Source organism: Anabrus simplex, chromosome 3 (assembly GCF_040414725.1).
Source record: "Anabrus simplex isolate iqAnaSimp1 chromosome 3, ASM4041472v1, whole genome shotgun sequence".
Classification (NCBI taxonomy): Eukaryota; Metazoa; Arthropoda; class Insecta; order Orthoptera; family Tettigoniidae; genus Anabrus; species Anabrus simplex.
In genome coordinates, this window is record NC_090267.1 from 71940156 (window position 1) to 71955002 (window position 14847).

General features: G+C 43.6%; 1 protein-coding gene across 1 annotated transcript in view; it reads left to right on the forward strand.

Annotated features, from left to right (window-relative positions):
- The first annotated feature begins 9062 nt into the window (after nucleotides 1-9062).
- The window catches only part of LOC136867022 (protein obstructor-E), an 80804-nt gene continuing 75019 nt past the window's right edge, over nucleotides 9063-14847 (forward strand). Inside the window, exon 1 of the mRNA XM_067144118.2 lies at nucleotides 9063-9204. Coding sequence (XP_067000219.2) covers nucleotides 9153-9204 — 52 coding nt within the window. The 5' untranslated portion in view covers nucleotides 9063-9152. The remainder of the gene's footprint in view (nucleotides 9205-14847) is intronic.

Here is a 14847-nt window from a genome sequence, read left to right on the forward strand (position 1 = left end):
GGAAGAGGAAGCAGGCGGTAGAAGATTCCAGATATGAGCAGACCTTGCGTAAAATCCATTTAAATAAAAGTTACTATGTGAAGAAGGAAATTCGTATTCACCTCGTAAGATATGTATTGATATCCTTTTTGAGACCGGCATCGCATGGTGTTTCTTCGGGCTAGTTAGTTTGCTCGTACGTTATCGGGTTTGATTGTTTCTTATACCTCACTTAGGTTTTATGCGACGCTGGAATGAGGGACAGTAGCAACTGTGGCCTTTATTAAAGCGCAACTCAATGATTTTGCTCTGAAATGAGGAAACTCTGTGGTGTAGTGGTTAGCGTGATTAGCTGCCACCCCCGGAGGCCCGGGTTCGGTTCCCGGCTCTGCCACGAAATTTGAAAAGTGGTACGAGGGCTGGAACAGGGTCCACTCAGCCTCGGGAGGTCAACTGAGTAGAGGTGGGTTCGATTCCCACCTCAGCCAGCCTGGAAGTGGTTTTCCGTGGTTTCCCACTTCTCCTCCAGGCGAATGCCGGGATGGTACCTAACTTAAGGTCACAGCCGCTTCCTTCCCTCTTCCTTGCCTATCCCTTCCAATCTTCCCATTCCTCCACAAGGCCCCTGTTCAGCATAGCAGGTGAGGCCGCCTGGGCGAGGTACTGGTCATTCTCCCAGTTGTATCCCCCGACCAAGAGTCTGAAGCTCCAGGACACTGCCCTCGAGGCGGTAGAGGTGGGATCCCTCGCTGAGTCCGAGGGAAAAGCCGAACCTGGAGGGTAAACAGATGATGATGATGATGAATTAGGAATCCTTCCTCAGAGATGGTGATAGTGGAGTTCGAACCCACTTTTCGATCGCAAGCTTATATCTGCACTACCTGTATCACAAAGTGTACAATGTTAATACCGGCCTACAAAACACAATACTTGCGCTCATGTGTGCCTAGCGTCGTCTCAAGGCCCTTGACTTTCATTTTTCTTGTCTGGCCGCCCCTTTGTCACCTCCCGTTCTTTTACCGACATAAATTATGCTATGTTAGTAATGCTTCTTTTTTACGTCTTTTATAGCCTTCTTCACCTTTATAAGACACTCTCGGTCCTCTGAGAGATCGGAATTTCCTTTATGAATCATGTGTACTGAAGCCCTCGATTCTAATGTCCCTGAAAGTGAAAGTTCAACTCATTTAATTGTTGGTTCTCAAGTACGCCCTCTCTTTCGTAGCTGAGATGTTGCGAAGCTGCGCTGTTCGTGGAGGGGATCGATGTTCGAAACCCATGACCGACAGCAGTGAACACTGATTGAAAAAGTCCTCTCAGTTTTAATTACTACGTTGATGTGCGACTCGTTGGCTGAACGATTAGAGTACTGGCCTTCGGTTCAGAGGGTCCCGGGTTCGATTCCCGGCCGGGTCAGGGATTTTAACCTTAATTGGTTAATTCCAATGGCACGGGGGCTGGGTGTACGTGTTGTCTTCATCATCATTTCATCCCCATCACGACGCGCAGGTCGCCTACGGGAGTCAAATAGATAGACCTACACCTGGCGAGCCGAACCCGTCCTGGGATATCCCGGCAGTAAAAGAAAAGCCATACGACATTTCATTCCATTTTTACTACGTTGATGGGGTGAAAGTTCCTTATGGGCAAGACCTCAACTAGAGTATGGTTCCAGTGTATGGGACCCTCACCAGGATTATTTGATTCGAGAACTGGAAAAAATCCAAGGAAAAGCAGCTCTATTTGTTCTGGGTGATTTCCGATAAAAGAGTAGTGTTACGAGAAAGTTGCAAAGTTTGGGCTGAGAAGACTTGGGAGAAAGGAGACGTGCTGCTCGACTAAGTGGTATGTCCGGGGTGTCAGCGGAGAGATGGCGTGGAATGACATTAGTAGACGAAAATTTTGAGTGGTGTCCTTAAAAGTAGGAAAGATCACAATATGATGATAAACTTCGAATTCAAGAGAACAAATTGGGGCAAATATTTGTTTATAGGAAGGGGAGTTAGGGATTGGAACAATTTACCAAGGGAGATGTTCAATAAATTTCCAAATTCTTTTCAATCGTTTAAGAAAAGGCTAGGAAAACAACAGATAGGGTATCTCCCACCTGGGCGACTGCCCTAAATGCAGATCAGTGTTGATTGATTAAACACGCATTCCTTCGTCATTAGTCTAATCAGTTTGGGTTAACGCTCTTCTTTAACGACTAGGGAAGTAGATAAAGAAGGTCATGAGTGCCGGTACTTTTCCTAAAAGCGAACGAACTTACTGCGTACAATCGTTCCCCTTTGTTCCTCACCGTCTGGCGGGTAAAACGAAGTATTGCTTTTATTAGCAATAATATTATTATTTGTTTTACGTCTCACTAACTAATTTTAAGCTTTTCGGAGACCCGAGGTGCCGCGTTTTTGTCCCACATGATTTATTTAACGTGTCAGTAAATCTTTCGACACGAGGCTAACATATTTTGCACCCCCTGTGGGCTGGGGAACGCAGACGAAGAATACACCCAAGGTATCCCCTGCCTGTCGTAAGAGGCGACTAAGTGGGGCGACCAAAGGATGATTGAATTAGAACCATGAAACTACTTGTGATTAGTACCATCATGTGGGGAAAGCCATGGGCCGCCTTTACTTGTGAGTAGTACCACTATGTTACGTACACTATAGGTTTGTGATTAGTAGCAACAGAGAGCGGTTCACTGTGGGTTTCCAGTACCTGTGATTAGTACACCTATGTGAGGTGCACCATGGGTTTTCGTTACCTGTACGACGTACAATACTTGTGAGTAGTACCGTAATGTTTGGAATACTGTGAGTTTACGCTACCTTTGATCAATCTGAGATATACCATGGTTCTACTTTACTAGCGATAAGTGCCATTATGAGGGACCGTTGACCTGGATATTGAACCCCTTTAGACAACAAGCATCACCGATTCATGACTGTGCTTTGCAAGCAATCCCTTGGTCAGTAATATTGTTCCTGCGAAGATGAGGCATCGCGGGTCGGATCAAATGATTGTTTTAAATTCGTATTCGTCCATTCATTCTTCATCATCACGTTTTGAATTCTGCTCAGTGGATGAATTTTATACTTTTAAATAGTCATTGCATTTCGTCTCCTTTCCTACCATTACGGGCCGATGACCTAGATGTTAGGCCCCTTTAAACAACAAGCATCATCACCATCAACATATTTTGCACCTTCAAATATCACCAAACTGAGCCGCCAACTTGAGCTCAGAAGACCAACGTTCACCGCTCTATTATTATTATTATTATTAAATCATGTTATTCGCTTTACGTGTCACTAACTACTTTTAAGGATATCGAAGACGCCTAGATGCCGGAATTTAGTCCAGCAGGAGACATTTTACGTGCCAGTAAATCTACCGACACGAGACTGACGTATGTGAGCACCTTCAAATACCACCGGACTAAGTCAGGATCGAACCTGCCAAGCTGGGATCAGAATGCCAGGGCCTAAACCGTCTGAGCGACGTAGCCCGGCTTGTTATTATTATTATTCATCATCATCATCATCTGTTTACCCTCCAGGTTCGGCTTTTCCCTCGGACTCAGCGAGGGATCCCACCTCTACCGCCTCAAGGGCAGTGTCCTGGAGCTTCAGACTCTTGGTCGGGGGATACAACTGGGGAGAATGACCAGTACCTCGCCCAGGCGGCCTCACCTGCTATGCTGAATAGGGGCCTTGTGGAGGGATGGGAAGATTGGAAGGGATAGACAAGGAAGAGGGAAGGAAGCGGCCGTGGTCTTAAGTTAGGTACCATCCCGGCATTCGCCTGGAGGAGAAGTGGGAAACCACGGAAAACCACTTCCAGGATGGCTGAGGTGGGAATCGAACCCACCTCTACTCGGCTAGAAATAGCCACACGAAATTATTATTATTATTATTATTATTATTATTATTATATCTTGTATTCTAAATAACATCTGTATTTCTTAAATTTAAAATATTGCACTGTACACGTTCGTTTTACTTAACAGAGTATTTAAATATATATCTTGGCTCGTTTCATAGGTTATTTTGTTTAATCCGGACTTTCATTAATTCGGACAACCTAGAACTCCAATTAGTCCCGATTAATGAGGTTCTCCTGTATCTCTCGCATCGATTTTGACATGAAACAACAGCACCCGGCTCCTTATCTGATTGGTTAGCGTCACGACCTTCAGTTCAGATGATCCCGGTTTGTATTCTCTGTCGTATCGGGGCTCTTAGCCCCGGCTGATTAATACCTCCGAGTCGTAGACTAGGTGTTTGTGGCTGTCGAAATACACACCTCTTTATAATTTATACACATCACATAAACAACCACACATAACTCCGTATAAAAGTTGGCGTCAGGAAGGGCATCCGGTCGTAGAACATGGACAAATAATCATGTGCTACAAATCGTCAAGGCACCACAAGAGTATGGGAGAAGTGGCAGAAGAAAATATGAAGTAATGACGACATTTTACTCATTCTTTTCGGGGACGGTGGGGGAGGTGGCAATTATTGTTTTAATTAATTTATTTATTTATTCCTGACTTACATTTGTGGCGAAGTTGGAGTTCACGGCCCTCTCTTACACTTAACCACTAATAAACAATAAAATTTAAAAATGTAAACATAAAAGTAAGACATAGAAACTCTACAAAGAAATAATACTACGGACAGATAATTCCAAGATTAAGTTACATATCAGGACGACAATTAGTGTGACAATACTAATAATAATACTATAAAGAGGAAATATAGTAATAAGAATAATGACTGAAGTGCATAATAGATGAAGAAAAGCAATTCACACAACTCAGTTATATGTTCCCAGGAAAAGCTTTCGGCGAGCAGATTTGAATTTATGAGAAGAGGTAAGGTGCCGAATGTCCATTGGGAGTGTATTCCAGAGTCTCGATGCAGTAACTAAAGAGGAATGATTGTAGGAATTCGTTCGCTTTAGTGGAATTTCAAGTAGGGAACCAGAACGGATGCTAATTTCAGGGAATGAGGAAAGAAAACGAAAATTAGGAGACAGGTGAGTACTTGGTAAACAAGTGTCATCAGGTGAAAATTCCTTCGTTCATCTATGCGTAGCCATCCCAATGTTTTGACATATGGTGTAACATGATCGTCATGTCGCAGATGGAAGGCATATCGTATGCATGAGTTTTGTGCTCGTTGAAGTCTCAAAGCTTGTTCAGCATTTAGATTGACTAGTACCGTATCACAGTAGTCTAAAACTGGGAATAGTAGTGATTGAATTAATTTTAATTTGAGGGGAAATACAACTGGGCAACCATCCTCTATTAACACTAATCAGAGAGAAAAGGTGGAAAAGGTCGCACGCTTCCAAAATTGAAGGTATCGAGAAAAGAAAGAAAAGGTCAAGACGGATGTGAAAGACTCGCTAGGCCTCATGACCTTACACCGTCGGGGTCTGAAAATAACAAGAGTTGACCAAGTGAGGTCGGATATGAAAGATGAAGGTGAGGAGCTGACTGAAGTGGAAGCAACGTTAGATTAATCTAGAGGAACAGTGGTCACCAACCGACGTTCTCTGGTTGATAGTCGCTGGTCCCCCTTTTAGTCGCCTCTTACGAGTGGCAGAGGATACCGTGCGTGTTATTCCGCCACTACCCCCATCCCCACAGAGTTACGTGAACGGAAATCTTTATCAACCTCCACTATTGTTAATGTTAAGAAAGGCTCTGATTATCGCCCCTCTCTCCGTGAAATTAAAAAAAAAACCTCAACTCTAGCTCTTCAGGCAAGCTACTCAGTGTTGAAAACACCCTAGCGATATGAGTTACGAATTTTAGGTAAATAAAATGTAATACAGTATGAGAGTGCATTATTTATTTATTCCTAAAAATTACAATCCTTAATCATGGTTATCGAGTCGATTAGATTAGCAGTTTGCCTTTTTTTTCTACCACTACGAGCGCTAATGTGAGTCAATGCATTGTTTCACTTAAGCACCACTACGAGCGCTAATGTGAGTCAATGCATTGTTTCACTTAAGCACCACTACGAGCGCTAATGTGAGTCAATGCATTGTTTCACTTAAGCACCATTACGAGCGCTAATGTGAGTCAATGCATTGTTTCACTTAAGCACCACTACGAGCGCTAATGTGAGTCAATGCATTGTTTCACTTAAGCACCACTACGAGCGCTAATGTGAGTCAATGCATTGTTTCACTTAAGCACCATTACGAGCGCTAATGTGAGTCAATGCGTTGTTTCACTTAAGCACCACTACGATACTACGAGCGCTAATGTGAGTCAATGCATTGTTTCACTTAAGCACCATTACGAGCGCTAATGTGAGTCAATGCATTGTTTCACTTAAGCACCACTACGAGTGCTAATGTGAGTCAATGCATTGTTTCACTTAAGCACCACTACGAGCGCTAATGTGAGTCAATGCATTGTTTCACTTAAGCACCATTACGAGCGCTAATGTGAGTCAATGCATTGTTTCACTTAAGCACCACTACGAGCGCTAATGTGAGTCAATGCATTGTTTCACTTAAGCACCATTACGAGCGCTAATGTGAGTCAATGCATTGTTTCACTTAAGCACCACTACGAGCACTAATGTGAGTCAATGCATTGTTTCAGTTAAGCACCACTACGAGCGCTAATGTAAGTCATTACAATGTTTCACTTAACCTCTTATAACTACATTCGGTTTGTGCATTTTTTTAAAAAGCCTGAGGGTATTGAACCAAGGAAAATATTACAAAAAGAATTATGTAAATAAGTTAATTTGGCTAGTATTTGATTCAAAAAGAAAACGAGTAAAGAAACAAGCGTTTTTATACTGTTTGTCTGGAATTGAATTTAGGTCGGAAATGATTTTCGAAATTTGTTTTTTAGTTTGACAGAGCTATCCAAGACTCACAATTTGAAACCTTTCCGGGCCCTTTAGCCCTTCAACTTTCGGCACAATTGAGGAAATTCCTTAATTTTACGTTTGTCATAGTATGGGGGCCCCTACTTTTTCTGCTAAGAAATGTTTCCAGCATTAAAATCATCAACACTATCATCTGACGGCAGAGTCTTTGAAGAGAGGCCCCTTCACAAAAAACTGGAAAAACAGAGCAGAAGTAGGCCCTACTTATCCTTCATGGTGGAGAAATTAAGAGGCCGATACCTTCGATGTTAGGCCCCTTTAAAAAACAAGCATCATCATCACCATCATGGTGGAAATATTGTCTTTTGAACACAGTTCCACATCCTTACCTTGAGCTACATCGTGCTCATGGTGGTGGTGATTATTGTTTTAAGGCAAAATAACACGAGTAAAACTAGGCTATCTTCGTACAGGCCCAAAAGCCCTTGGAGAAGTCGAAGGTTGAGGCTTCCACTATCTGTAATATCGGCATGAAGTGGGACAGGGTAGTTAAATCTTCTGCACCTTCATACTCATCTTTGGTATAGGTTAGGTGAACCACAGATCCATGAGTATTGCCAGAGGTGACAAGCTCGTTTCTAAATGTTTCCATTTTCTGATGGGGAATCGATGCCATATCCTTCCGGATAAACCGAGCACGTCCTTAACGGCATGGCTAGGGAGCCACGTTCAAGGGAAAATGCAACAAGATAACCATTCACTCTTACCTTTAGCCAGTAAGAATAAAACAGTGAAGTATTTTCGCTGTTTGGGTGCGCAACTGTAAGCTTGCATTCGGGAGATAGTGGGTTCGAATCCACCGCCCGCAGCCCTGAAGATGGTTTTCCTGGTTTCCCATTTTCACAGTAGGCAAATGCTAGTACTGTGCCTTAAGGCCACGACTGCTACTACCCAATCCTAGTCCTTTTTTCAACCTTCCGTCGCCGAAAACCTTTGATCTGTTAGTGCGGCAAAAAAGTATCGTCTTGCCTTGACTCCAGTGAAAATTAGTGACTTCCTGGATTTCGCACTCTAATACCGTCAGATATGGGCGCGAAAGGGAATAGACTAAGGGAGGTTGGATAAGAAAGGTATGAGCGAGTATCCTGGCACATGCACAAGGAGTGCCAAACTCAGTTAACGATCTCAATGAGAGAATCCTTAGGAAATCTAACCTAATCACTCATTTTTCAAACCAATGAGTTTGAATGTAATCTAACGTATTTCGAAAATGAAAATAGTAATGAAAATATGTATCCTCTTGTCCACCTCTGTAGTGTAGTGGTTAGTCTGATAAGCTACATCCTCTGGAGGCCGGGGTTCAATTCCCGGCTCTGCCACGATATTTGAAAAGTGGTACGAGGGGTTGGAAATGGGTCCACTCTACCTCGGGAGGTCAACTGAGTAGAAGGGGGTTCGATTATCACCTCAACCATCTTCAAAGTGTTTTTCCGTGGTTTTCCACTTCTCCTCTAGGCAGATGCCGGGATACAGATGCCACGGTCGCTTCCTTCCCTCTTCTTTGTATATCCTTTCCAATCTTCCCGTCCCCGCACAAGGCCCCTGTTCAGCATAGCAGGTGATGCCGCTTGGGTGAGGTACTGGTCCTCATCTCCTGTAAATGAAATGGCGTATGGCTTTCAGTGCCGGGAGTGTCCGAGGACAAGTTCAGCCCGCCAGATGTAGGTCCTTTTTATTCAACTCCCGTAGGTGACCTGAAGACGAGACATACACCCAGCCCCCCTGTCAGCGAAATTAACCAATTATGGTTAAAATTCCCGACCCAGCTGGGAATCGAACCCGGGACTCCTGTTGCCATAGGCCAGAACGCTAACCATTTAGCCATGGAGCCGGACCTGATCTCCAGTTGTATCCCCCGATCCAAAGTCTCGCCCTCCAGGATACTGCCCTTAAGGCGGTAGAGGTGGGATCCCTGGCTGAGTCTGAGGGAAAAACCAACCCTGGAGGGTAAACGGATTAAGAAAGAAATAATGTATACTCTTTTGAGAATGTAATAGTTCTTGTTGCCTATGGTTCTCATTTTAGATCAAATAACTCAAGTGGGAGATTATATTCCTTCTCTTGTTCTTTGTTTGATGTAAGGAACCTACGCTACAGGTTTTAAGTTTCGTAACCGCGTGTGGCTGTCCATCATCGTTGATCGGTTGGAAGAAGGGGCGCCCCACCACTGCGGTATCAAGATACTGGTGAAGACGAAGCGCGCCAGACACTTGTGCGGTGACTTCAACGCAGTAGTAAACAACCAACATGATGCGCATCTCTTGTATCGGCCTGGTGCTCGTGCTGCTGTCGGCGCGAGGTAAGTTGACTGCTCTTTCTCAAAGTCGGACCCATTAGCGAGCCGACATTTCAGAACATATTTCGGCAACTATTTGAGGGCATTATTTTTTTTAATTTCCCGTATGTACATTATCATTGATTGTTTCGTACGATATAAAGAAAATGTTTGTGCGCTATGCGATTGTTTACTAAAGATTTTCCAAATTTCGTTTTAGGATACGCGGAGTCTTCTCAAGGGGTACGCAAATTTATCGTAGCTTCTGACTGTTTCCAACGAGCAGTTCAGAAAAAAAGTTCAGCCTGCTCATTTTCAATAAGATCTTGTTTTGATGTAGTGTTTTTGTCTACCACTACATAGAGCTCTCATTCCGAACTACAGTTTGTTTGTTTTTTTTGCTATTTGCTTTACGTCGCACCGACACAGATAAGTCTTATGGCGACGATAGGATGGGAAAGGCCTAGGAATTGGAAGGAAGCGGCCGTGGCCTTAATTAAGGTACAGCCCCAGCATTTGCCTAGTGTGAAAATGGGAAACCACGGAATACCATTTTCAGGGCTGCCAACAGTGGGGCTCGAACCCACTATCTCCCAATTACTGGATACTGGCCGTACTTACCGAACTACAGTATTCATTCTAAAATATGTGTCAGTTTGTATCTCCCACTGACTAGGTGTGTAAAAACGTTTGCTTATGTTCATTGCTCTTGAATTTTTGTTTCAAAACCCACTTATTCACTTAATTTTTTTTGGTAGCACTGTATATAGTGCAATAGGAATTGTTGTACAATATTAGTAATAACTCGTATATCTATAGTTGCTAGGCAACGAAAACCTCGTAATTGCACGCACGAGAAAACACGTTTCTCCATCTGTCTTGTGAAGGCTTGCCCCGCTGCCTCAGAAGTGAACTGAAGACTCTAACGGTCGAATAACACTAGGCTATTATTCATCAATTAAAATGCCACGAACATTCATCCGGCCATTGTGAGACCACTCAGTTTTTGACTTCTTCTGTAAACTTTAATCCGAGGTTTTCTTTGCTCAGCAACGATTATAGACAATACATTATGGTTATTATTGGGGAATGGGGTGACCATGGTTTGATTCCTGGTGATTTTCTGCTAGTAGCTTTACGTCGCACCGACACAAATAGGTTTTATGGCGACGATGGGATAGAAAAGGCCTAGGAGTTGGAAGGAATCGGCCGAGGCCTTAATTAAGGTACAGCCCCAGCATTTGCCTGGTGTGAAAATGGGAAACCACGGAAAACCATCTTCAGGGCTGCCGGCAGTGGGATTCGAACCCACTATCTCCCGGATGCAAGCTCACAATCGCGCGCCTCTAACCGCACGGCCAACTCGCCCGGTGATCCCTGGTGTTGCTGGGTGAGATTTTCACTTGAAAATCTCGTTGTGTCAGGGAGGGCATGCAACCTTCAATTCCCGGCGACAACTTCCTCACGCCTCAGTGCGTACAGGGATGCTGCACAAGCGGGATAAGCTGCGGAAGAAGAAGATGATGATGATTATAGTTAATAATACTTGGCATCCAGCAACAATCATTTCTTATTTCTGGTATGAATGCAATATACTTGTACTTCGGGGGGTACGAAGGCAAAAAAATGGATTTTGGGGTTCACCAGTCAAAAAGTTTGAATACCACTGGCCTACAGCAAGAATTACAACGAAATTAACAGGTACACTTACAAATTTTAAAAATGAATATTAAGTTTTTTAAAAATATCCTGATCTTGGTAAGAATTATTTCCAAAACTTAATATTAGAATTTTTCTAAAATCACTAAAATGTAGGCCTACCAATTAATCCTACGGAGGTTCATCCCCTAAATTACCTTTCTTGTACGGAAGTGAAATCTGGGTGGACTCGGGATATAGGGATATAGATAGGTCTTATGGCGACGATGGGATAGGAGTGGGAAGGAAGCTTTTTTTTTTTTTTTGCTAGGGGCTTTACGTCGCGCCGACACAGATAGGTCTTATGGCGACGATGGGATAGGAAAGGCCTAGGAGTTGGAAGGAAGCGGCCGTGGCCTTAATTAAGGTACAGCCCCAGCATTTGTCTTGTGTGAAAATAGGAAACCACGGAAAACTGTCTTGGCAGCCGGCAGTGGGGTTCGAACTCACTATCTCCCGAATACAAGCTCACTGCTGCGCGCCAACTCACTCGGTAGTAGGGGAAAAGCCAAGGCAAAGAATAAGAGGATGAACAAGTCATATTTTTCTGGTCTTGCTCTTCCAGCATCTCCATATATTAAAGAAATTCCTATCCTCTTACGGCATTAACTGTAGTTTTGAGTAAAATGTTGTTTAGTTGAGAAGCCTTTTTCAATCTTCGTTTTTGGGCTCGGCCTTGAACAAAAGGGCGTTGGTCCAACCAAACACTTATAAATGAAAGTGTAAGCTGGCGGATAAGTGAATGGTTGTGTCATCGGTGACTAATAAAAAAAAGCCAAATGAATCAGTAGTCTGTGACCATTCAAACCACTTCACGGAGGGAAAAAATATAATTAATTGATCGTGATGTTGCGTCACGTAATGTCTCAAGTTGACTGTTCATGGGATGAAAGCTATGGATTTCTTGTGTGCACTTACCATGGGAGGTTGGTGGCACAAATGACAGGTACAGGTCTTTCTATTTGACTCCCGTAGGCGACCTGCGCGTCGTGATGAGGATGAAATGATGATGAAGACAACACATACACCCAGCCCCTGTGCCATTGGAATTAAGGTTAAAATCCCCGACCCGGCCGGGAATCGAACCCGGGATCCTCTGAACCGAAGGCCAGTACGCTGACCGTTCAGCCAACGAGTCGGACAGAGCACCTTTAAATAACACCGGACTGAGCCAGGATCGAACCTGCCAAGCTGGGCTCAGAAGGCCAGCACTCTACCATCTGAACTACTCAGTCCGGCTGTACATTAAGTGCCGACACCACTAAAAATTATGGAAAAGGCCTGAAAGAAGTGACGTGGAGCATACATATCTAAGAATTTGGCGAAAGGCTTCTTCTTCCCACCTCAACATTCATTCTTAGAAGTGACAATATTTGGTGTTAACTCAACACCCACGAGCTAGAGAAAGTAGGTGCCCACAGCATCTCTTCGATGTCGTAAGAGATGACTAAGTACGGGGGCAGGTTGCTCCTCCTCTTTATCCTAACATTGAGTACAGCTTCTGTTGCAGGTGACCTTGTGACAAAACTCATCACGTCATTAGGCCTTTTTTTCATTGACTCGTTGGCTGAATGGTCAGCGGACTGGCCTTCGGTTCAGAGGGTCCCGGGATCGATTTCCGAACTGTAATTGGGCTGATGAGCCTCTGTAGCTCAGGCGGCATGTTCCGTGGTTCAAATCCTGGCCACTCCATGTGAAATTTGTGCTGGACTAAGCGTAGGCCGGACAGGTTTTTCTCCGGGTACTCCGGTTTTCCCTGTCATCTTTCATTCCAGCAACACTCTTGAATAATATTTCATCTGTCAGTCATTAATCATTGTCCCCAGAAGAATGCGACAGGATTCAGCAGCCGGCACAATTTCTATCCTCGCCACTAGATGGAAGCTTCATTCATTCTATTCCTGACCCGGTCACTGACTGGAAACAGGTTTTGAATTTTCATTTTCATTTGGGCTGGTCAGCATTACAAGAAACATGGAAGTTGTAAAATCAAGATAATTTCTAAACAATACGTGCGACAACAAAGTTCAATATCTCATTGTAAAGAGGAAGGACTAGTTTGCCTACGAAAAAGAGTATGACTTCATCGGACGATGCGATAGTGCTGCTGTCTTGAGGTACTAAAATCGCCGTGCTGCGTGGCTACGAATTAGAGTAGCTCTCGACTCAGACGTAGTAGCACGTAGTGCGAGGTGTCGTTTGATTTGTATTTGAAATTTCTACAAGTAGGCCTATACGGCAAAAAGAAATACGCCAGTGAACAGTTGAGAAAACTGTGGTGGAAAGAACTGCGTAAAATTTCTTTCTTCCCGAATGCCGCAACGTACGCACAAGTGGCTTCAAAATGATCGAAAACGCATTCATAAATCCAAACAGTTAAAATCACTCCTTTTTCAGCTTTCGTTTCGTACCCTGGTGAGGTACGACTGACCCTCTCCCAGGCCAGATGTGTTGCGGTGATCTGAGGTGTGGAGAAGGTGAGAGGCCGTATTGTGTAGAGATGAGAAGAATGCAAGAATGAGGAATGTAGCCTGCAAGCACGAACTTCCTGTTCTGCCCAGACAGATCGGTTCTTATCTGCTCGTATCTGCTACACGAAAACATTGACTCACACTTTGCAGTTTGCTGGATTACAACTGACAAGAGCGAAGAGCTGCCAGTAGAAGATAATATAAAGTCACCTGGATAGTAGCGGAGTTGCTATAGTAACCATTGCGTCACTGGCTCTTCTGGTGAAAACCCCTTCACCCCGTGCCTCACCACGCATGTGCATCCTTCTGATCTCCCAACAGTAGCTACAACAGGAACTGTTCCGGCATTTGCCTTAATGAGGAGAGTGGGAAACCACAGAAAATCTATTCTCAGGACACCCCACCACCTTCCAAATGAAGAGCTCGCTTTCAAGCTGTAACTGCTCGGTATATCGCCAATATTGCGCGCGTCTAAAGGCTTGTTGACAGCGTATCAAAGTTAAAGAGAGTCCACACAAACTAGAGTACCAGCCGGAGCATATTAGCTGCCCCAAAGGTGCTGACTAGATAATTTATTTCTACAATAGCTATCGTGCGGTTAGTATTCTACGATAAAATCCTGAGGCAGTGACCCTGACATGGCCAAGTTCCATTTTAGTTTTTGTGTTTTATTTGTGGCATTATTTTCACACAGTTGTATTTGCCACCTTTAATCGGATATCTTAGAAAAACCTTCCGGGTTGACTAGCTTAGACGAGCCATTCACAAACTATGGTCCGCGGACCCCTGGGGGACCACGACGTTAATCCAAGGGGTCCGTAATAATAATTTAAGTTGTATTTAAAGAGTGATATTTTATTGTACACATACAATTCATAGATCATTATTCTAAATTTAGGAACATATATATTCACTGTTATATAACTTACATACAGTATATGAAATTCTTGGTCGATAAATGGTACACAAGTTGGCAGTATCTTATGAAGACCTTGTATCACAACTCCAAGTCTCTAATCGTCCGGTTCCATGGCTAAATGGTTAGCGTGCTGGCCTTTGGTCACTGGGGTCCCGGGTTCGATTCCGGCGAGTCGGGGATTTGAACTTAGTCTGGTTAATTTCTCCGGCTCGGGCGGTGGGGATTTATGCTCGTCTTAAATGTATAAAGTTTAATTCATCAAAGTCGATTCATAATTAATAATCAGAACCATACAAAATTGTCACTTGATAATAAATAATCAGAAACATACAAAATTGTATCTGTTTGATCTTAAGGCGACGATAAAAAAAAAGAATTTCAAAAAGTCTCTGATCGACTTTTGAGTCCATGGCATCTCGTATGCCCTACAATTTCTAGAAAGCAAACCCTGCACTTAATGCATTTCATGACAATATACCTGTGTTAGTGTACCTTTTCTGCTCTCACACAAATGAAAAGGAAGTAGCCTACAGAAACGGAACTAATGTAGAGGCTGGTCTTCGGTTCCGGTGACTACGC